Source organism: Micropterus salmoides, unplaced genomic scaffold (assembly GCF_014851395.1).
Source record: "Micropterus salmoides isolate LMB-PRFRI ecotype aquatic unplaced genomic scaffold, ASM1485139v1 Ms_hic_scaffold_10, whole genome shotgun sequence".
In the NCBI taxonomy this organism is placed as follows: domain Eukaryota; kingdom Metazoa; phylum Chordata; class Actinopteri; order Centrarchiformes; family Centrarchidae; genus Micropterus; species Micropterus salmoides.
The window spans coordinates 32,784,855-32,808,435 of NW_024040041.1; the positions used below are offsets into that span (position 1 = coordinate 32,784,855).

At 42.0% G+C, this 23,581-nt stretch overlaps 2 protein-coding genes across 2 annotated transcripts in view; both read right to left on the reverse strand.

Moving 5' to 3' along the window:
* Positions 1-5,257, reverse strand: part of LOC119918107 — a 29,017-nt gene extending 23,760 nt beyond the window's left edge. Inside the window, exons 1-4 of the mRNA XM_038738649.1 lie at positions 5,097-5,257; positions 2,615-2,635; positions 1,642-1,804; positions 775-1,040 (exon numbers count right to left, since the gene is read on the reverse strand). Coding sequence (XP_038594577.1) covers positions 775-1,040; positions 1,642-1,804; positions 2,615-2,635; positions 5,097-5,151 — 505 coding nt within the window. The 5' untranslated portion in view covers positions 5,152-5,257. The remainder of the gene's footprint in view (positions 1-774; positions 1,041-1,641; positions 1,805-2,614; positions 2,636-5,096) is intronic.
* A 10,990-nt stretch (positions 5,258-16,247) lies between these two features.
* Positions 16,248-22,359, reverse strand: LOC119918115 (testisin-like). The gene is made up of 6 exons (XM_038738659.1): positions 22,305-22,359; positions 21,245-21,268; positions 20,149-20,222; positions 18,510-18,708; positions 17,310-17,452; positions 16,248-17,157 (listed from the first exon to the last, which is right to left on the reverse strand). Exons 1-6 carry the CDS (start codon positions 22,357-22,359, stop codon positions 16,918-16,920), a joined length of 735 nt encoding a protein of 244 aa, XP_038594587.1. The 3' UTR covers positions 16,248-16,917.
* Between the last annotated feature and the right edge of the window lie 1,222 nt (positions 22,360-23,581).

Below are 23,581 nucleotides of genomic sequence, written 5' to 3' on the forward strand. Positions count from 1 at the left end.
CAGCTGTTTTAGGAAATTACTGAACCTTTTTAAACATGAAACTATATATCTGTGAAGATTTACGTCTTGGGCTCGGAGCTGAGAGCAACAGACAGGAAGTCAGACAGTGTTGAGAGACAGACTGACAGTAAGGGGAAAAAAAATACTTTTCCTCTAAACTTAAATCAACTGGCTTATTCAGTTTTGAGTCAGCTTTGTTGATTTTGACCTGGGGCAGCCCAAATCAGCGGATCCCTGCCTGAAAGGTCTCTTGAAATGGTAGAATTACTTCCCTGTGGGGAATATAATCTGATGGTTTTCCTGTTGAAACAGGACTGTGAGACGTCAGTCCAAAGTGTAAACTAATGAGCGATTACTTTCATTTGATGAATAGGCAGAAGAGCAGGACTTTTTAACCTCGTAGCTACACCAGTACAGGACGATTCCTCACTTTGGACCGCTCCTTTCAGCTCATGATACCAGAACAGGTAGTGGGAATTATTTCAGGAATTATTTCTGCAGTAAAAATCCCGTTCATCTTTCACATAGACGATGTTTGGTGAGACACAGTTGAGCACTTCAAGTCTTGGATGGACATGAAACTCTCCTGTTTAAATCACCGGTACAAGTGTAATAGAAAATATCCATCTGTCCATTTTCTGCCTCTGATCTACAGCAGGGTCTCCAGACTGCCATGATCCAATTACAATATCTTGTTGTGGTTTGGGAAAACACCACATTCACTATTAACACATTTTTAAAAAAAATGATTGTCAAATTAATTTAAATCCTTACTGTAAGTTTGGATGTTCCCCCATCCGGTGACCCAGCAGGTCGTCCCAGGATTAAAGATGCTGCCGTTCGCCGCCAGACACACGGGTCTGATGTAGTTGGTGAAGTTAACAGGTGAGGACAGCTTCAGCAAGGCTATGTCGTTTTTCAAAATGGCTTGAACATAGTTGGGATGCAGGATGATCTGGGACACAGTCTGGGACATCGCGTTTGTATTCAACAAGGTCAGGGTGTCACGGCCGAGGTTAACGGTGAGATTGGGTGTGAAGCTGAGAAGCAAAAAAGACAAATATATGACGGATACTGATGGTGGTGTCTGCATGAATTGTAGAATAAACTATCTTTAAACAATTGATGAATAAGTGATATTGGTATACTGTGCGAGACGAGATGTAGTTCATTGAGCGGTTTCACACAAATCTAAATGTTACTGTTTTACTACAAAGTGCAACTTTCTCGACTGACAAAATTATCTTTTAAATTTACAAAACATCATGTGTGTAATTCAGGACACAATTCAAACAGGATGAAAAACATGGTTCTTGACTACCACAGGCTGCATATTTTTCTGAAATAAGGTCCCAGTGGGCAGAAAGAGAGGGACTTGGCTCCCTCTGAGCAGCAGCGTCTTCACTTGACTTATTGTGCTTATTTTGTTTTTTATTGCTGCAAAAAAAAATCTCTTATGGAACAATAAAGATCTCAGCTGACATGAAACAGCTGTAATGGTGTCTGACTATTACTAACAGCACAAAGAAAAAATGGTTTTAATGTGGTTTACTGCGGCACCCTGATTGTAATTTTTCTTTGTTGCAATACAAGCTCACTGTGATTGTACAGGTGAAGTCATGTGACAGGATCAGAGCTCACCTGCTGACACAGTGAGCAGCAGTCAGGACCCACTGGTTACTGATCAGGGAGCCTCCACAGAAATGAAATCCTTCGTACTGCAGACTGACCATCCAGGGCCACGACCCTGCAGGAGCATTCGCCCCTCCTACGATCCTGGTGTTGAGCGGCGCAGTGCCACAAACTGGAGGGAAACAATCAGAATTCATGTATATTCAGGTTTTTGTGTCCACTTTGTTTACTGTGTTGTTTCTCTCAGGGTCCTATCATCTCTGTGGACTTGTTGAGCTCGGCTCTAAAGATGATCATGGTCGGTCTGTCTGTCCAGCTCATTGGTCTGGATATCTCAACAACTATGGGATGGATTGTGATGAAGTGTGGTTCAGACCATCCTCAGGATGACTTAGTAACTTTGGTGATCCTCTGACTTTTCATCTAACGTTTTGTCCGAAACTTGGATAGAAAACCTCTGAATTTCACATCACTATCTGCTGTGCTTCCAGCGGCATGCTAACATGCTACTGTTAGCAGCAGGTGTCAGCTTTTTATCTTTTAATAATAATCTTTATTTATAGAGCATTTCTCCAAATCTTTATGGGGCAGAGATCAAGTTTCAAGATAAAACCGAATAAACAAGAAAACAATTTTAAGGAATTAAAATACAGGTCAAATAAAATTAAAATAAAGTCAAGTAAAATCCAGAAAGGCTCTCCTATAAAAGTTTTATAATCTTTTAATAAGAGTTCACTTACTCAGCCGACCTGATTTCATCGAGCTGCAAATCAAAGTTACTGGGACTCATCCTGAGGGGAACATGAAAATCTGAACCACACTTCATCACAATTTAACAAACTTCTGTGGGAAGCTTCAAACGTGACACTAACAAACCTGGACTGGATTAATGTTGAGGGTTTAAAGACTGTTTTGAACTTGTAAGAAAAAAATAAATGAAATGACTAAATAAAGGTGTATGTATATATAGGATAGAACTCACCATCTAACTGTGCGTTGCTTCCTGTAGGAGAAACAAATAACAATACATTTAGTCACTTACAGGAAACTGTCCGCATGTTTGAAGTCCTTTGATGATCTCTACATGAATCTAAAATGGTTTTGACAGCCATATTTACAGGTGCATCTCAGAAAATTAGAATATTTTGTTAAAGTTATTTTTTCCTCGTAATTTCATTCAAAATAATATTAAGATTTTCAAGTCCATATCTCAAAATATTAGAATAAAAAATGTATAATACACAAATGTTGACCTTCTGAGAAGTTGAAAAGTTCTGAATAAGATTAATTTATGCACTCGGTACTTGGTCGGGGCTCTTTTTGCGTGGATTACTGCATCAGTGCAGCGTGGCATGGAGACATCAGCCCGTAGCACTGCTGAGGCCCAGGTTGCTTTGATAGCAGCCTTCAGCTTGTCTGTATTATTAGTCTGGTGTCTCTCATTTTCCTCTTGACAATACCACATAGATTCTCGATGGGGTTTCATGTCCGGTGACAGGAATGAGTAGCACATCTGTGCCTGGTGGCTCTTGATGCACTGACCTTCTGATGCTTGTCAATGAGACAACTGTCAAGTCAGAAGTTTTCCCCATGACTGTGGTTGTGTGAACTGAACCAGACTGAGAGAATAGAGGCTCTTCTCAGGTTGACATTTCAGTATTATAAATTCTTTATTCTAATATTCTGATATTTTGAGAAAGTGGATTTTTGATTTCCGTGAGCCATAATCGTCAAGATTAAAACAAAAAAGGCCTGAAATATTTCACTTTATAAGTAATGAATCTAAAATATATGAAAATTTCTATTTTTGAATTAAATTTGGGGGGAAAAATGTACTTTTTCACAATGTTCTAATTTTCTGAGATGCACCTGTACATTTTTTGAGAACAAAACCAAGCAGTTTTTCCTGTGTTCCTGAGAAACTTGAGTCATTTTTGACTGTTCTGTCTATAATAAAGCAGTTTTGGGCAGTAACGCGTCACTGAGTAATGTGTTACTTTAATAATATTACTTTTCCCAGTAACTAGCATTGTAACAACTTTTTCAAATCAGTAATATTATTACAGTTACTAATCCGAGTGTAACAGGGTTACCTTCAGGACCCTGTTTGTTTCTCTGTCCCCACCAGACTTCTGGTTACAGAATATGGAAGGGTAGCGAGGAAGGATATTCAGGGGCGCAGGTTACTTCCACTCACTGTTTGTCAGCTCGCACTACGGTCAGATCACATAGCAAAGTGGATAGCTACACACTGCACACAAACTCACAATTGTTGAAAGTTTTCCTAACTTAAGATGGTACATAGAACGCATGAAGTCAGAGGAATGCAATCACCTTATTAAACACTTAGTTTATTCAACTATTTATTGTAGTTTTTGCTTAATGATGCTGTTTTTACTAACATTAATGCATTGATTATTGACAAATATATATTGACATTTACCTCTCCTCCACTCTGTAGGGCGAGAGCCTGCAGGACTTTCAATCAGGCGTGACAAGGTGATAAAGTGCTGTCCCGTTCCTGTTTACAGCACTTTGAGCCCTTGCAGCCTCTTAAACTCACGCGCAGACCCTACGCGTACCCCCTCTGATGACAATTTTTTTCGTCACGCGGACCCTAGGGGACCCTAGGGGACCCTCGTGTAATCGCAAATGCGGAAAGTATAATTCTTGCCTAACAGGGACTCTTGCTGCTGAACACAGACCGTTTCTGCTGCTCCCTGATAAATGATACGTGTTGCTGATACCTGCTCAGAAAAAAAACAAGAAAACAGGATGGTAACTTGTTTTAACAAGCTAGATAAAAGGTCATGTTGAGACTTACAAGAAATATTTTATTGCTGCTGTGTAAAGGGAACACTGCTGGTAAAAAGCACCTTATTTGTTTAAAGTGTTTGGAAACCACATTATTGCACTTTTGTGTATATAGCAGTACATTTAAATTAAAGCTGCACAATACACTTTAGAATTCATTATTCAGTTTTGTGCATAACTATGTGATCATGATTACAATTTTTAATCATTACACAGCACTAGTAATATTATTACTTTTTAAAGTAGTAAGTAACTTATTTCAATTTCTGAGTAACTGTAATTAAGTAAACTAATTATTTTATTACAGAAAAATACACAGTTGCAATTTATTAATTTGTTAATCTAACAAAACTGTGAATCAGTCTCCTGTCAACACACAGAGTCACACTGCTTGTTCTGGTTATTCAAATATTTCTGCTTGTTGCTGCTGGCACTGAAGTTCCTTCTTACTTTACCTCACCTGTGTGAACAGATAACGCCGTGTCAAGAGAGGAAAACCCCGATAAACACATCAACATACAGGAATATAAACAAAGTGTCTGATTTTACTATAACTAGATAAGAGTCAATCTCTTCCATCCAGATTTATTTTCATTATGAACTCAAAATAATTTAGGTGATCAACTGAGACAATATTTAAAAGCACTCACCTGTAACCGCTAAGACCACGAGCACGACGCCACAAACCAACAGTTTGACCTCCATGGTGCGACTCTACCAACTGTGTCTGCTGATCAACGGAGGAGTTTATCAACCTGGAGGGGAAGGTGTGACCAAACTGCCCTCAGGTGCGTTGATCATGAGGGCACGCTTCACATCACACACACGCCCTTCTTTACCAACAAACCCTCTGTGGCCCCGATATATTGTGATTAGTCACAGTTATCATGCTGGAGATGATGAGCTAAAGACGGATGGGGAAGGGGATATTTGTTCTCTGCATTTAATCCATCCTATTTAGGAGCAGTGGGCTGCCATCAAATGGCGCCTGGGGACCCATGGGTCATGCTGGACTCGATCTGGCAACCCAGCGGTTTCCAAGCCAAGTACTAACAGAGCTAGCTAACTGAGCTAATGCCGCTCCAAAACACATTTCCTCAGAACCAGCCCTAGAACAGGCTGCTTGTATTTGTACTTGGTCTGTCTAATACTGCCAGTTCTCATACTATATAGTGTGTTAGAAGTAGACGCACAGGCACCACTTCATATAGTCATTAATTTAGGGTGGTGTTATGAATTCCATTGTGTCAACTAGTGGTGCTACCAGCAGAGTTTCAGGAGCGGGACCACACATCACTGACGTCACTGCTGACAATTCTCTCCTCCATCTCCACGCTTGAGGCCCCGCTTTCTACAATCCTAAAGTCAGGCGGGGAGCGGGTGAGTCCAGCTTTAACGCCATCCGCCTTCCACGGTCCACTCTCCTCAGCAAACAGAAACATTGCACCCGAAGAATCCTTCGCATCTCGTCAAACAGCTGATCACAGCGTTATCCCGCACCAGCAAGGTCCCGAATCAGTCTTCACAAACAATCTAGACACAAACCAGCTATTTTCCAGCTAAGTCATTCCATGCAGTCGTCTTCTAGCTAATTCGGTTTGAGCTAAAGTCATTCAAGCTAACATTTGTTTCCTAGTCTTTCAAGCAAAACTAGTTTCAAGCTAACATTTGTTTCAAGCTATCATCGAGCTAACAGTAGTTTTGAGCTAACCTCCAGATAACAGTAGTTTTGAGCTAACCTCCAGATAACAGTAGTTTTGAGCTAACCTCCAGCTAACAGTAGTTTCGAGCGAACAGTGTTTCGAGTGAACAATCATTTCAAGCTAACAATCGTTTCAAGCTAACATCCAGCTAACGGTTGTTTCCATTCGTTTTAAACCATGTCGTTTCGAGCTAATGTTGTCTCAAGGGAAGGTCATTTAGATTGAACAGTCGCTTCAAAGCAAGTCATTCCAAACTGATGTCATTTTAAACTAAAATTGTTCTGACTGAACAGTTGTTTCAAAATGAAGGGGCTTTGGCACTTTTGCCACTCACTCTCAGTCATCACTAACCTGACTGTGTCAGTCAGTTCGTTACACAGAACCATCCAATTCGTTGTTGGAAACCGTTTCAGCTTAGCTTTAGTCGGGTCATTAGGCAGCTGGGATGCAAAAACCGCTTGTAGATCACATCCATCAATCTCTGCAGGTCGCTCTAGTCTGGGATTCTGGCACCGGGATGCCAGGATCTCCAGCATCTTATATTTACCAGTCCAGAAACTACAGCTAGAACCTCCGGCACTGGCACCCAGCTTTCCTCCACAGCCCTAGCAGCACCAAGTTATTTCCATTTCTAATTTCGGTCTTCCTCTTAACCTATTACGCCGCCCTCAGCTAATCCTCTTACTCGTCATCCTAGGTCTTTCATCGCCTGTTCTTCAGCTCACTAGTCTACTCAAACACATCGTAGACTACATGATATCTTGTTCTTCTTATCACGCCTTTTCCTCACTAAATGCCTACTAAAAGAGCCCTTGAAGGGCACCTCTACCCGAAAGGTAGAACATCCACCCGGTTGAGAGAACTCACTCCTGAAATGTTTGCATATACTTTCTCCATACACTAAGACGATTACATGGCCATTATTCTAGATCAGTTCCCAAAGTCAGAGGCATGGTTTTACCAAAAATCCACATCCACACTGCTTCCAAGCCACAGCTTGCTTCAGTGGTGTAATCAGGGACCAAACAACCACGCAACTCTACCATGCCCCCAAGTGGTACCCGGTCTCATCCATTGCCGCCGAGCCAAGCTCTCCAGTATTCTCCAACCTCCGGGTTTGAAGGTCTGCAGAGAAACAGCAGGTCTTCCCATGACCCAAGATTTCTAGGATTCTCTCTCGACACAATCTGTTTCACACTGTACTCTGGACTGAAAGCTTATCCAATCAGCATTTCATCACCAATTCCTCCTCGCTTTGGCTCAATCTTCGCCAATTGGGATTGGACGAACAACCGTGTCACCCCGGGATACCAATCATACACCGTTGCCACATATTGTGCAGGTTTTTGGGGATTCTACAAAGAAGACTAATCACAGCAGAATGGTCCCCGAAACTACTACCAACAGCATAGCCCTCTCTCGGGTTACAGGCCAGCTTCGAAGAATTCAGCCACTGTCACAACTAGCACAACATGACCTCCCTGTCATCCATCTCGTCACTACGTCTTATTTCATCAACACGTCCACAGTGGCTACAAAACACACCCCACTGAAGTCCATCTTAGCGAAAGCACTGGCTTCCTTTCCAAACTTCAAAACGCATTCTCAGATAACCCAAATTCTTAGAGGTCTTCAATGTCAAAAGCCATCTCAAGACCCCTGCAGCCTTCCTCTTACAGCAGACTCAATGTCCATCTGCTTCCACACCATCTGCGCTGGTTACAGCATCCCTCACTTGACTTGAACCTTAGACATTTCATTTCACTGCATCTTCTCTTTGCTTGACCTTCGGCGTCATGTGCGCAATTCAGTCATTCCTCAAACAACACTGCTTTCTACCAAAGCGATCCAAAGTCCAGTCAATCGGGCCAGCTTACGTTCATCTTTTTCTCCGAAGTCCAGTCATCTCTGAACCCTTTAAAACCCTTGTGAACTATAAGGAATCCCAGCGCACAACCATGTCAGATCGTCCAAAACCGGTTTAGTAGCTACTCTATTCCGGTTCTACCAGCAGTTCTGTCAAAGTAGTCTTTCATAACGCATTTCTCCCATCTATTACTTCGGTCACTCCTCCAGGATCTGAGCTACCATTCATCCTACTGCGGCATGTTGGACCATGACTTTAAATTACCCTTTTTTAAACTATGTGTAGTCCTTGGTCCTGCGTGTTCTTTCATGAAGCAACAGGAGAAGATGTTTTTGGTCCAAGTTAATCAGTTTTATTACAAGTAAATGAATAAAGCTTACAGAGCTCTGGGTCGATCTTCCTTTCTCTGACAAACAACAAGCTGTATCAGTTCATGAAATCTGACTGGTTATCTCTCCCTGACCCAGTGTTTTAGGATACATCGTCATGTCATAAAACAATAAAACAAAAGTGTAGGTCAGTCCATGATTGGCCCACATCCTCTGACCCCAATGTTTGTCATCGGGCTCCACGAATCACCGTGCTGTTGCTGGGCAGATTACGAGCGTAGTTCCTGAAATGAGATATCTTGGAGAAGAGATGTTTTGTTACCACGTTCCAAACCACCCTTTACCCATTGTTCAAGTCTCTTTATCTGATCATGCAGAGACCCCCTGTTTCTGCACCTCTCCAAAAAACACACACATCAGGTCTAGTTTAATAAATGATAAACCAACATATAAACTTCTACCTATAAAATACATCAGAGATCAATATAAGAAAACACAAAACTAGTGGTTCCCCTGAGTAATACAAAAATCATACCATCATAATCTCTCAGGTGTCAGTCCCAAGCATCTGATGCAGATCATGCACTGATGGTCTTACCAAGCGTACCATCACTACACTTTTTCTTTCTGCAAAGTAACCTCAATTTTGGGGGCCTAAACATATTCGAAACCAAAACTGAAACCGAAACCAAACTTTGCATAAAATTCAGGAGTGGCGAAAAATTTTGTATTTTATGTGTTTCGCGCATGGACGTGGAAAAATGGCTTACTAGCACCCCCTACAGTTGCGCCCTGAACACACCCATATGCCAATATTCACTCAAAGCCATAGCGCCACTTGCTGGCAACAGGAAATGACACGTTTTACGCTGTAATGTACTGCTCCTAGCACGTTGGACATATCAACTTCAGAACTTTCCCAGAAAGCCCTAAACACATTGATGAAGCCATGTTGTAAAACTTGTGAGTTTGCAGTAAGTAGCGTGAGGGTGGCGTGGCGGCAAAGTTCCACACTTTGCCACGACACAGGAAGTTGTTGTAACTCAACTATACATGCTCAGATCTCTACCAAATTTTACACGTCTATTAAGAGTCCCGCCATGAACACACGTACATGCCGACATTCACCCACAGTCATAGCGCCACCTTTATAGTGCTATGTAGCGCTATGTTGCACCACAAAGGGGAAACAGGAAGTGATGATTAACATGTTTGTGCAGCACCCGAAGCTGGCTCTTACTAGTATGTATTGTCAGTTGCAGTTCTCGTGCTGTATTTGATGCTTTGTTGATGCTTGTATGTTGTTCTTCAAAAGTGAGTCGCTTTGGATAAAAGCGCCTGCCATATGAGCAGATGTAAATGTCACGTAAATTAAAGCTGCAAGCAGCGTTGGCCAGCATCAGGGCGTTTGGCAGCCGTGTTGCATATTGTGGAGCTCTGCTTGCACGGCTGTGTATTTTCCACTTGCTTCCGATGCTGCACGAAGGTGTTAGACGTCACTTCCTGTGTCCCCTTTGTGGTGCTACATAGTACTCGGCGCTATGAATATAAATTAATATTGGCGTGTAGATGTCGTCGGGCCAGGACAGTTTGTTCCAATTTTCTAGGTGCCGCTAGCGAGTCATTTTGCCACGCCCATGCGTGAAACCTATAAAATACAAAGTTTTTCACCACTTCTGACATGTGTGCAAAATTTGGTGAGTTTTCGAGTATGTTTAGGCCGCCAAAATTGAGCTTACTTTGCAGAAAAAAGAAAAATACAAAAAATCTTTACAGTTTCAATAGGGACCTCGCACGCTTCGTGCTCAGGCCCTAATAAAAGCATGAAAATATAAATACATGTTTAAGATAAATATAAAATTAGTAAAATAGAATAAAATAAAAGGGATAAAATAAAGTCAAATAAGATCGGGAAAGGCTCTCCTATAAAAGTATGTTTTAAGAAGGGACTTAAAAGAGTTCACTGACTCAGCCGACCTGATTTCCTCGGGCAGGCTGTTCCAGAGCCTCGGGGCCCTGACAGCAAACGCTCTGTCCCCTTTAGTTTTCAGTCGAGACTCTGGAACAGACAACAGACCTCTGCCCGAGGATCTCAAGGTACGTGCTGGTGCGTATGGGACTAAAAGTTCAGAAATATAACGAGGCGAGAGGCCATGAAGAGCTTTAAAAGTGATCAATAGAATTTTAAAGTCAATTCTAAAACATACTGGGAGCCAGTGTAATGAAGCTAAAATAGGAGTAATGTGGTCATATTTCTTTGTTCTGGTTAAAAGCCTGGCAGCTGAGTTCTGGACAGTCCTGTTGTTCTTGTTGTTGTTGTAAACTCACCTAAATCTGTCCTCTGTTTGTAGACTCCCTGCCTGGACTTGACTCCTGTCTCTGCTTCACTCCTGCTGCACATGGACTGGTGTGACTGGATCTCCCACAAGATCCATACTGTATGCAAGTAGAAGTACAGAGCAAAATCACACTCTGATTGAACCATTCTACAGTGCAGTGACAGTAGTTAGTGTAATTAAATAGCATTCTTTGGACCTGCAACTTATCTGAGAGAGAGAGGAATCAGATATGATATTACTTCATCACACATTTACATGAGCAGCAGGATAGCATTTTAGTCACAGCCCACAGAAGAACTCTGGCCTAAGTGAAGTTGATGACTTGTAAGTCTCTTCGTGGTCTCTCGCCCTGTTGTATCTCTGACCTTCTAGTTCTTGCAGCTATGCACCAGCACAAACTCTGAGAGAGGAAGCTGGATGAGAAGTCAGAGGATCACCAAAGTCACTAGGACTCATCCTGAGGGGAACATGAACGTCTGAACCACATTTTATCACAATTTAACCAACTTCTGTGGAGAGACAGTATTTGACTCTTATGGAGCTTCTAAAGTGCAACTAAAAGCTGCTTTTCAAACTGGACCAGATTAATGTTGAGGGTTTAAAAAACATTTTAAACTCAGAAGAAAACAGAAGTCCAGTGAACAAAAGAATGAATGAGGACATATCTCACCATCTGACATGTGTGCATTGGTTCCTGTAGGAGAGACAAAGAACAATACATTTAGTCACAGGAAATTTGTTTGTTTGTGCAGTGATGATAATCTACATGGAACTAAGATGGTTTTGACCGACATATTTAGATTTCTGAGAACAAAAGCAACCGGTTCCTCCTGTGTTCCTGAGGCCCCATTTGCATCTTTTAAAAGCAGAACTTTTGCTATGTTTCCACCTCCCATCCAGACTAAAACCAAAGTCTGAAAACGCTGCTGACCCCGTTTTCGTTTAAAGCTCCAGGGTAGAGTTTTAGTGGCTACTGACATTTATTTACTGTGTAAATAACACTTCTACACTTGTACTGTTTATGTCTCCGTATTTACTTTGCGACGACTCCCAGTCTTTCCGCCGCCACAGTCGCTTTGGACTACATTCAGTAACAGTTCCACCTCGTTGTCGATCCATGCAAAGAAATCTCTGGTGTGCTTCTTCGTCTGCATTACTTTCATCTTTCGCCAAAACTTCTGCAACTTGCGTTGTTTAAATATAAACGGAGATCAATTCTGATACGCAGCTAAAACGCTGCTGTGGACAGAGAACGTATTCATTTTAAAACTCTGTTTTTAAACAGCAGCGTGGATGTAGCCACCCGAGTAGCAGCTTTAATTCACTTTGTTATGTTGTGATTATCGAAGTAAACTCAAATTGTTTTACTACAAAAAATGACACAGATGCATTTCTTAGCTTATTAGTCTAATAAAAGTGTGAATCAGTCTCCTGCCCACACACAGAGAGTCAAACTGCCAGTTCTTCAGTCAAATATTTCTGCATGTTGCAAGTGTCTGAACTGACTGTGAGCAGATAATTACACAGAAACAGAAGAGTCAGTCTCTTCTTTCTAGATTTCTTTTCATTATGAATAAAAAACAAATCAGGTGATCAACTGAGAAGATATTTTAATTTACCTGTAACTGCTAAGACCACAAGCATGACGCCACAAACCAACACTCTGACCTCCATCGTGCGACTCTACCAACTGTGTCTGGTCATCGGTAGAGGAGTTTATTAATGGAAGAGTTTATCAGTGGATAAACCGCCTGGACGGGCCGCTCACGATCTTCTTTACCAACAAACCAAATTAACATTTTCTCTGGCCCCGGGCGTTGCACTGCTGCTGCTGTGTCTACTTTTAGGAATCAGAATCACTTTCATTGGCCAGGTATTTACAGAGAGCCTACAAGATAATTTGGGCCCGAGCACGAACCGTGTGAGGTCCCTATTGAAACTGTAAAGATTTTTTGTTTTTTTTATTTTTTCTGCAAAGTAAGCTCAATTTTGGGGGCCTAAACATACTCGAAAACTCACCTAATTTTGCACACATGTCAGAAGTGGTGAAAAATTTTGTATTTTATGGGTTTCGCGCATGGGCGAATTTTACAGCAATGTTTGGATGATTTACAGACTCCATACTTTAACGAACTCCTCCTAGGGATTTTGTCCGATCGACTTCAAATTTCTGCTGTGCCTTCTAAAGTTGTGCTATCTGTGAGTTTTCGTCAATGGGCGTGTCTGTGCTCTTTTTCTGCCAAACTCCTGGCCACACAAACCAGCTGATGGAAATGCACATTATTTAGCAACTTTTTTTATTTATTTTTTTTGCGACATTTCAAAAGTACGCTTAAAATTCACATGACAATTAGATGGAAACATGGCTACAGTGTTGAAGAAACCATGCAGGCCTCACTTACAGACATTATTTATAAACTGTAAACCTTTTTATTCACCGCGGGAGTTTTCCTCGTTTGTCCTGGTCGCTGTTTACATTCCACCTCAGGCCTGTGTTAGTGAGGCGTTACTACATCTGGCCGACCAGATGACTAATGTGGAGAAAAAACATCCAGACTCACTGCTCATTGTTATCGGGGACTTTAACAAAGCAAACCTCAGCCATGAACTTCCAAAGTACAGACAGCATATTAAGTGTCCCACCAGGGACACTAACACACTGGACCACTGCTACACAATATTAAAGGACGCCTGTCGCTCTGTTCCCCGTGCAGCCTCAAGACTCGCTGATCACTGTCTGGTTCATCTTATCCCGTCTTACCGGCTGCTAAACCTGCTTTAAAGAGGGTGAAAAGATGGACCAACGACTTAAAGCTGGAGTTACAGGCCTGCTTTGACTGCACTGACTGGAGGGTCATTGAGGCTGCAGCCACTGACCTGGACCAACTAACTGACACTGCGACATCTTACATCAGTTTTAGTGAGGACATTCGTGTGCCGACCAAAACCTTCCGCACAAACAACCAACCACTGGCTCACAGCAAAACTCAGGCAGCTTCGTCAGACCAAGGAGGAGGCCTTCAGAAGCAGGGACAGAGCCCGGTATAACCAGGCCAGGAACACACTGACTAAAGAGGTCAAAGCTGTAAAGAGGAGCTACGCTGAAAAGCTAGAAAACAGCTCTAGAGCCAGCGACCCTGCATCTGTGTGGCGAGGCCTGCTGACACACACAAACTACAGGAGACCATCTCCCAACACTCCTGGTACTCAACAACTGGCAGACGAGCTGAATGGTTTCTATTGTAGGTTTGAAAAGCCCACAGTCACACCTCCCCCCCACTCCAACGCCATCTTCAAACAGTCACCTTCCCCCACTGCCATGCTGTCACTCCCCCTCTCTGACCTCTCACCTGCACTCACGATCTGTGAAGAGGATGTGCGGCAGCTCTTCCAGAGGCAGAAGATCAGGAAGGCTCCTGGACCTGACGGTGTGTCACATCCTTCCTGAAAATCTGTGCGGACCAGCTGGCCCCCATCTTCACTCAGATCTTCAACAAATCCAACCCGGTCTCTCTCCCAAGTCGTCACATATGAACGCTTGGTCAAGAGCCATAATCGTCAGTTTGTGACGCACTAGGGATCCCTTTGACGTCATAGTTCGACGTATTGAGGGAAGCCCTGTTGTGTCAGTTTTTGATGGTAAAGGCAAGTATGATATTTAAGAGAAAAGACGAAGTAAGGAGGTGATTGGGGTGGATAGAGGGCCAGAACCCGGACCTTGAAGCAGGAGAACAGGGTTTGTGTCCCGTGCGAAACAAAACATTAAATGTTTTTATTTAGGCGAGTGAGGTAAATTGACATTAATGTTAGTTAACTTAAGCCTTAACCAAACTGCAACGTTTCACGACTTTAATTATGGCAATGTATCGAAACGTTACGTTTTATCTTGAAAGTGTAACCGGATATTGCATATTTATTGTTGCTAAGCGTTGCTAACTTGACTGTGGATCCCTAAACGTCAATAATTGATGCAAAAGGGCTACACAAGTCTTTAAAAAGCGACGACAAAGGGCCTTGACCATGCGTCAGACATTTGACGAGTAGGGAGTGAGACTGTGTTGACAAATCACTGGAGCTGTGTGAAGTTCCCTCCTGCTTCAAACGCTCCACAATCATCCCAGTCACCAAAATACACTCCATTACTGGACTAAATGACTACAGGTCTGTCGCCCTGACATCTGTAGTCATGAAGTCCTTTGACAGACTGGTGTTGGCCCACCTGAAGGACATTACAGGCCCCCTGCTGGACCCCCTGCAGTTTGCCTACAGGGCTAACAGGTCAGTGGATGATGCTGTCAACTTGGGACTGCATCACATCCTGCAACACCTCGACTCTCCAGGGACACATGCAAGGATCCTGTTCGTGGACTTCAGGAGGAGCCCCCCCCCACTCTGCCCCCCATTACTTACTCAACAGCCCTGCGTCTGCTGTGGAATATTTCAGGTTTCTGGGATCCACTATAACCAAGGACCTGAAGTGGGAGCAGTAGGAGAGATTGTCTCACTGGCTTATGTGTTGCTGCACCGTGTACTCAGAGTTGTTGTCAATCTGTTTCTTTTGTGTCAAGGAGGTGATGTCTGTTTCGACTGTACTCTAGCTCTCCTTCAGCTGTACTTAGGTGATAAGATCTGTCAGTTTCTGCTGGTTTCCAGTAGCCATGCTCCTGACCTCCCTAATTAATAGTTCAGTATTGTACTGTATTTATTTCAGGCCTATTTCCTTTTCCCTAAGTGGTTATCCCACTTGTCAGGCCGCCATTGTAAAGAAGAACTTGTTCTTAATGACTTGCCTGTAAAAAAAAAAAGAATAATAAAAAAAAAAAGAGACAAAGTTCAGTAGTTGTTGTATGTTGTTACTGTATGTTCTAATACATGGTTAAAAGAGAGAAATTTACCAAGATTAACTATCAAAATAAGAAAAAAAGGGACTCCAAGTGTCTAGATAAGATGTAAGTTGTCATTTTATCTGGGTTGACACACAGTTTATGTGGGGAAACATTCCCAGATCCCAGTTTAGGTTTGTTCTCCCAGATTCGGCTATGATGTGGAGGCTGATCACAAAAATTCAAATCTCACCTCGTCTGCATCGTCATGTCTCGTGGTTTTAAGTGTTAAATGCCCCCCCCCCCCCCACTGGTCAACACAAAGTGACGTGTGTGCCATGCCATAATGACAATGTTGATGATTAGTTCAATTAAGATCAATGATAATAATATAATCGCAGCGATATCATAAAGTGAGACTGTCACCTACTGCTGGTGAAAACTCAGTGTCAAACAGCGCAGCATTGTTTATGTATCCAAAGAAGGTTAAAGTCACGGGCAACTGGACTTGGTTGAAGATACTAGAAGACGTTTGGTCCCTCATCCAAGAGACTTCTTCAGTTCTGAAATGAACTTTTTTTTTTTTTTTTAAATGGGTCAGTTTATTAACTACAACATTAATTTAATTGTTTAATTTAAATATGTTGAAGATGGTCGATGTCGTGGAAATTGTATCTTGCTGGTGAAATAACTGAGTAACAACCAACCGTTGTCTTTGAAGAATTTATTAATAGAAGAGAATAAACAGAAGGACTAAAACACATATCCAGCTGGTCCTAGGGCAGCTTCTGAGCAAAGGGATGCATCAACATTTACAGTCTAGGTTTCTATGTTTTGGGGAACAGAGATCCTGTTAAGGAGGAGATTAAGATTAAATGTAAGACGACACAATTTTCTGCCATAACAGTCGACATCAACAAGTTTAAAGTTTCCACTAAAGTGAAAATCCTACCGAGGAGTTGTCTGGTTCCAGCTTCACTGATGAGGATTTACATGATGATGAACTGAATATTTTTGGGTTTTAGACTGTTGGTCCAAATCTTTTTGACTACATCGGTCTATGGACGTTTTAAAAGGACAAATTTCTCTATTTTCTGCCATTTTAAACAAACAGACAAAATGATGAATAAATTAATGGAAAAAATAATCAGCAGATTGTTAACGGTCATGAAAACATTCATTAGTTGTAGCCCTCATTTTTTAAATCAAATGTCAGTACACCAGTTTCTGATCTCTATCTTCTCCTCTGTCGACTCTTTTCTGCAAAACTCCTTCAACACAAGAATAACTGGAAACGTGCAGAATTTTAGCTTATTTTAAAGTAAATTAATCTCCAAAGGCAAAAAATTTGCGACCGCGAGGCAGAGAGAGAGAGGGATTTTCACTCCAGCCTGGTGAATTAAATCATCACTAAAGGACAGAGAAGGAGACGAGAACAGGTAAGATGGACAGCAGCAGAGGAACCGAGAGGGGAACCAGGTGAGCTGCTCCAGAGATGCTGATCTGCCTGTCGATCCAGGACTGATACTGGGACACTCGGGTGTAGACGTCTGGGACATTAGGCAGGGCACAGCCTCCTCCAAAACTCACCACTCCAGCCTGGACCCAGACAGAGCCGTTTTTAGTCACCAGCGGGCCGCCTGAATCCCCCTGCAGACATCAGACAGGTCGGTTATACTTCATACTTCTGCTCTCAGAGGGAAATACTGTCCTTTTTATTCACCAGTCAGATCTATTGATTAGTGCAGATTTAAACATGTGTGTTATCAGTTGATGGAGGAGTGTTTTGCAGACAGACTCACCTGGCAGGAGTCCTTTCCTCCCTGAGTCACACCAGCACAGATCATGTTGTTTGTGATTTTACCACCGTAGGTAACGTTACAATCACTGTTGGACACGATGTGAACGCTCACCTCCTGCAGCCTCTCTGGGGAAGGAAGTGAAACTGAAAAAGAAAACGGACATTAATGTTGAGTTAATGAGTCTGTATTTTTTCTTTGTGTTGACAGTGTGTGTCTCACAGCCTGATCTTGTTGTGGTCCAACAGTCCTTCTTGTCCTCTGTGTTAAGGTTTGTCAAGCTCAGACACGGGAAAAAGGGATTTGGTCCCACATACGCCATCCCACTGCCCAAAATGCTCTCTAGAGCAGTGGTTCTCAAAGGGGTCCTTGAGGGGGCTCCAGGGTGTCCCCAGCAGAAAGGGAAATTATTTATATTCTCTTTTTTTCCATGCACAATACCGGAATTTATGACAATTTTGGTTATGAGTTTCATACACTTTCATAACAAAACATCTAAAAGCAAAAGATGGGTAACCCTGGGACACAATCTTATCAAATGGTGGTCTGTGGTCTAATTTTTGACAGTTTCGGGGGCCTTGACATTAAAAGTTTGAGAACCACTGCTCTAGAGCACCACATTTTGATTCATACACACTTGAAATGGTAGAATTACTTCCCTGTAGGGAATATAATCTGATGGTTTTCCTGTTGAAACAGGGTAAACCAATGAGCAATTACTTTTATTTGATCAAACATGCAGAAAGTCAGGACTTTTGGACCTCGTAGCTACACCAGTGCAGGACGACTCATCTCTGCTCATGATACCAGAACAGACTCAGTGTTGCAGCCCTGCAGGAAAGATCCCATTCATCTTTCACACAGACGATGTTTGCTGAGTCACAGTTGAGGATGGACATGAAACTCTGTTTAAATCATCAGTACAAAAGATGAACAACTGTAAGAAAATATCCATCTGTCCATTTTCTGCCTCTGATCTAAAGCAGGGCCTCTGTGGCAGCAGGCTCAGAAAGAAAGTCCAGACGGCCATGATCCATTACTGAAGTAAAAGTCCTGCATTCAAAATTTTACTTCAGTAAAAGCTCAGAAGTATAGTGACAAAGTTCCAAAAGGGATTTAGCATTAATGCTGGATGAATCCATACAGTCATTCACTATTAACAGAACATTTTAAAATGACTGCCGAATAAATTTAAATTCTCACCGTTAGTTTGGATGTCTCCCCATCCGGTGACCCAGCAGATCGTCCCGTTGTTAAAGACGCTGCCGTCCGCCGCCAGACACACGGGTCTGATGTAGTCGGTGAAGGTAACAGGTGAGGACAGCTTCAGCAAGGCTATGTCGTTATTGTTCGTGGTGGTGTTATAGCTTGATGATTTGGGACACAGTCTGGGACATCGCGTCTGTATTCGACAAATTCAGGGAGTCAAGACCGAGGTTAACGGTGAGACCGGGTGAGGTGCTGAGAAACAGAAAAAACATGTTTCAATATGTGACAGACACTGGTGCTGTCTGAGTGTGAATTTTAAAATAAACTGTCTTTATTTAAAAAAAATAAAGTTTTATATATATTTTAGAAATACCAAGGGCTGAAAGAGGAGCTAGAAAAGATGTGGAAAGTAAGAGCAACAGTGGTGCCAGTGGTGATCGAGCACTGGGGGCCGTGACCCCCAGACTGGGAGAGTGGCTACAGCAGGTTCCAGGTAAAACATCAGAGGTCTCTGTCCAGAAGAGTGCAGTCCTAGGAACAGTTAAGATACTGCGCAGAACCCTCAAACTCCCAGGCCTCTGGTAGAGGACCCGAGCTTGAGGAATGCCACCCCGCAAGGGGTGAGAGGGGGATTTTATTATATCTTCTTCTATTCTTTATATCGTCTTTAAATATTGTGACATTTTGCAATTCAAACTACTTATTCAAACAGCAAATATTACAGTGACCAAGGATCGGGAACGAGAACCTTTTGTTGTAATCTGTATTATAGCAGCAGTAAGGGTTGTTGAGTAACGGCGTTACGTAATCAGGATACAAAAATAAAATAACTGTCCGTTACAGTACAAAAACAAGGATGTAATCAGATTACAGCTACATTTTGAAAAAAAACGGGATTATTCAGAGATTACTTTAAGCACAAAGTTTCCATGAAACGGTATTTGCTGTGTTTTCCCTGTAAAAACACACAGCTAGTGATGGATCCATCGCAGATATTGATCGGCCGGTAGCCAGTAATTGAATGTGGTTTCGCCCCCCTCCCCGTCATGGTGCGGGCTGATGCCAGCTCTCATCAAACAGCAAAGATAAGAATAGGAGGGGCGAGTTAAACCCACTTGAAAATCAACATTTTGGGATTAATCTCAGGATTTTGAGGGGGAAAGTGTGAATGGTTTGTTTCTTTAAACACATCTGAATTTAGTCTTGATGTTTAGATTAATTTATCAAGTCAGTTCCCTTGACCAAGAAACTGGAACTACATCTGAACCTTTTGTTGTATTCTGCATTATGTGCAGTGGCAGCGTCTCCTGCTTATGGTTTGGTTTTAATGCTCTAACTGTCCGGCAAAATAACTTGTGGAACAATATTTATCATGTATGTTTTACAACTGTAATGGTGTCTATTACTAACAGCATAAAGAAAAACATGCAGGGTGGTTTTAATGTGGGTTACTGCAGGCGGCACCCTCATTGTATTTTCTCCCTGTCCTTTCTTTCTGTTGCAAGCTTGTACAGGTGAAGTCATGTAACAGGATCATAGCTCACCTGGAGAAACAGGTAGCAGCAGTCAGGACCCACTGATTGTTGATCAGGGAGCCTCCACAGAAATGAGATCCGTTGCTCTGCAGACTGACCTGCCAGGGCCACGACCCGGGAGGAGCATCCACCCCTCCTACGATCCTGGTGTTGAGCGGCGTAGTGCCACAAACTGGAGGGAGACAGTCGGAATTCATGTCTACTGTAAAACTTTCATTAGTAGCCCAGGCATTTATTTGCTAAAATCCCTGAATTGACCCTGCCTATATTCGGTACAGGCCTTTAATTCTTTTTGCACAAAACTGAAATAGGCTACTATGAAATATTTTATTTATTTCAAACAGTATGAATATTACTTTAAATATTTACACTGTTCTACAAGCTGTACACTTACTACTTTACATTGTAGCAAAGTGTCATTTCTTCAGTGTTGTCACAAAGATATAATCAAATATTTACAAAACTATGAGGGGTATACTCACTTTTGTGAGAATCTTTCCACGAACTAAACAAGAAAGATCATTGAGTCCCAGCACACAACAAAGCAAATTCTGCCATCTGCTGGTTCCCTAGTGGATCATATCAAGAATCTTGGCGTCTGGTTCTACGCTAATTTAAGTTTTGAGCAGCACACCACAAAGCTTGTGCAATCGTGTTTTTATCATCTTTCAAATATATCAAATATACGATTTATGTTAACTTTCATCATATATTCACGCCTGGATTTCTGCAACAGTTTTACCTGCTTGACTCAGAAATCTACTGCAGACTGTCCTGAACCAGAACCAAGAAACGTTCATTAAACTGGCCACAATGTCTCAGAATAGACTTTAAAATTGTATTGATGACTTGTAAGTCTCTTCGTGGTCTCTCGCCCTGTTGTATCTCTGACCTTCTAGTTCTTGCAGCTATGCACCAGCACAAACTCTGAGAGAGGAAGCTGGATGAGAAGTCAGAGGATCACCAAAGTCACTAGGACTCATCCTGAGGGGAACATGAACGTCTGAACCACATTTTATCACAATTTAACCAACTTCTGTGGAGAGACAGTATTTGACTCTTATGGAGCTTCTAAAGTGCAACTAAAAGCTGCTTTTCAGACCTGGACCGGATTAATGTTGAGGGTTTAAAAAACATTTTAAACTCAGAAGAAAACAGAAGTCCAGTGAACAAAAGAATGAGGACATATCTCACCATCTGACATGTGTGCATTGGTTCCTGTAGGAGAGACAAAGAACAATACATTTAGTCACAGGAAATTTGTTTGTTTGTGCAGTGATGATAATCTACATGGAACTAAGATGGTGTTGACCGACATATTTAGATTTCTGAGAACAAAAGCAACCGGTTCCTCCTGTGTTCCTGAGGCCCCATTTGCATCTTTTAAAAGCAGAACTTTTGCTATGTTTCCACCTCCCATCCAGACTAAAACCAAAGTCTGAAAACGCTGCTGACCCCGTTTTCGTTTAAAGCTCCAGGGTAGAGTTTTAGTGTGGACAGGCGAAAACAGAGGACTGTAAAAATGATTATACAGACACTCAAGTTTGGCTTCCTGATTGGCTCTTTGATGACGATGCTACTGACAAAGTTCTAGTTTTGGTGTATTATTAAAATATTTTTTACTGTGTAAATAACACTTCTACACTTGTACTGTTTATGTCTCCGTATTTACTTTGCGACGACTCCCAGTCTTTCCGCCGCCACAGTCGCTTTGGACTACATTCAGTAACAGTTCCACCTCGTTGTCGATCCATGCAAAGAAATCTCTGGTGTGCTTCTTCGTCTGCATTACTTTCATCTTTCGCCAAAACTTCTGCAACTTGCGTTGTTTTAATATAAACGGAGATCAATTCTGATACGCAGCTAAAACGCTGCTGTGGACAGAGAACGTATTCATTTTAAAACTCTGTTTTTAAACAGCAGCGTGGATGTAGCCACCCGAGTAGCAGCTTTAATTCACTTTGTTATGTTGTGATTATCGAAGTAAACTCAAATAGTTTTACTACAAAAAATGACACAGATGCATTTCTTAGCTTATTAGTCTAATAAAAGTGTGAATCAGTCTCCTGCCCACACACAGAGAGTCAAACTGCCAGTTCTTCAGTCAAATATTTCTGCATGTTGCAAGTGTCTGAACTGACTGTGAGCAGATAATTACACAGAAACAGAAGAGTCAGTCTCTTCTTTCTAGATTTCTTTTCATTATGAATAAAAAACAAATCAGGTGATCAACTGAGAAGATATTTTAATTTACCTGTAACTGCTAAGACCACAAGCATGACGCCACAAACCAACACTCTGACCTCCATCGTGCGACTCTACCAACTGTGTCTGGTCATCGGTAGAGGAGTTTATTAATGGAAGAGTTTATCAGTGGATAAACCGCCTGGACGGGCCGCTCACGATCTTCTTTACCAACAAACCAAATTAACATTTTCTCTGGCCCCGGGCGTTGCACTGCTGCTGCTGTGTCTACTTTTAGGAATCAGAATCACTTTCATTGGCCAGGTATTTACAGATAGCCTACAAGATAATTCCAGGTTTACATCCCTCTTAGTGTACAAGGTTCAAAGTTCAAGATACATACAAATACAAAAAGAAGTGGTCAGACTTGTTAGGACCGTTCCATTGAAGAGAAAAAAAACACAATGGTCCCTAAAATAACTTGAAACTGAAAAAATAATAAAGAAATTAAATAATATAATAATAATAATAAATAAAACTTTAATGAAACTGAACTGATGAAAATCAGACATTAATTAATTATTTATAATAACATAACAGAATAAGCAGAAATAAACCTGACAACAAGCTCAACAAAACAGACATAGTGTAAACATATTGATAATAAACTTTAAAAGTACAAAAGTAGTCTAATGGAAACCCCTATACGGACAATGCTATGATCAATGTCATTAATGACAATATTGAAGCAGTGGACAGTGAGATCATTATTTTTTTGTTTTTTGATTTATCAAAAGCCTTTGATACAGTAGACCATCACATTTTACTGGGAAAACTTTGCAATATTATTTTTTGCAGCAGAAGTTGAGCTGTGTGTTTGGGAGCAGCAGGAGTGGAGCTGTGTGTTTGGGAGCAGCAGGAGTGGAGCTGTTTGTTTGGGTGGAGCAGGAGTGGAGCTGTGTGTTTGGGAGCAGCAGGAGTGGAGCTGTTTGTTTGGGTGGAGCAGGAGTGGAGCTGTGTGTTTGGGAGCAGCAGGAGTGGAGCTGTTTGTTTGGGAGCAGCAGGAGTGGGGCTTTTTTTTTGGGAGCAGCAGGAGTGGAGCTGTGTGTTTGGGTGCAGCAGGAGTGGAGCTGTTTGTTTGGGAGCAGCAGGAGTGGAGCTGTGTGTTTGGGAGCAGCAGGAGTGGAGCTGTGTGTTTGGGAGCAGCAGGAGTGGAGCTGTGTGTTTGGGAGCAGCAGGAGTGGAGCTGTGTGTTTGGGAGCAGCAGGAGTGGAGCTGTGTGTTTGTTCTGTTTTTAAACAGCAGCGTGGATGTAGCCACCCGAGTAGCAGCTTTAATTCACTTTGT

Coding starts and splice junctions, on each gene's coding strand:
- LOC119918115 (XM_038738659.1), bottom strand. CDS start 22,359: ATGGAGGTCAGAGTGTTGGTTTGTGGCGTCATGCTTGTGGTCTTAGCA. Junction 18,709..20,148: donor CCGGGTCGTGGCCCTGGCAG/GTCAGTCTGCAG, acceptor TGTCGAATACAG/ACGCGATGTCCCAGACTGTG. Junction 17,453..18,509: donor GGGAGACATCCAAACTAACG/GTGAGAATTTAA, acceptor TTTCTTTTTCAG/TTTCACTTCCTTCCCCAGAG.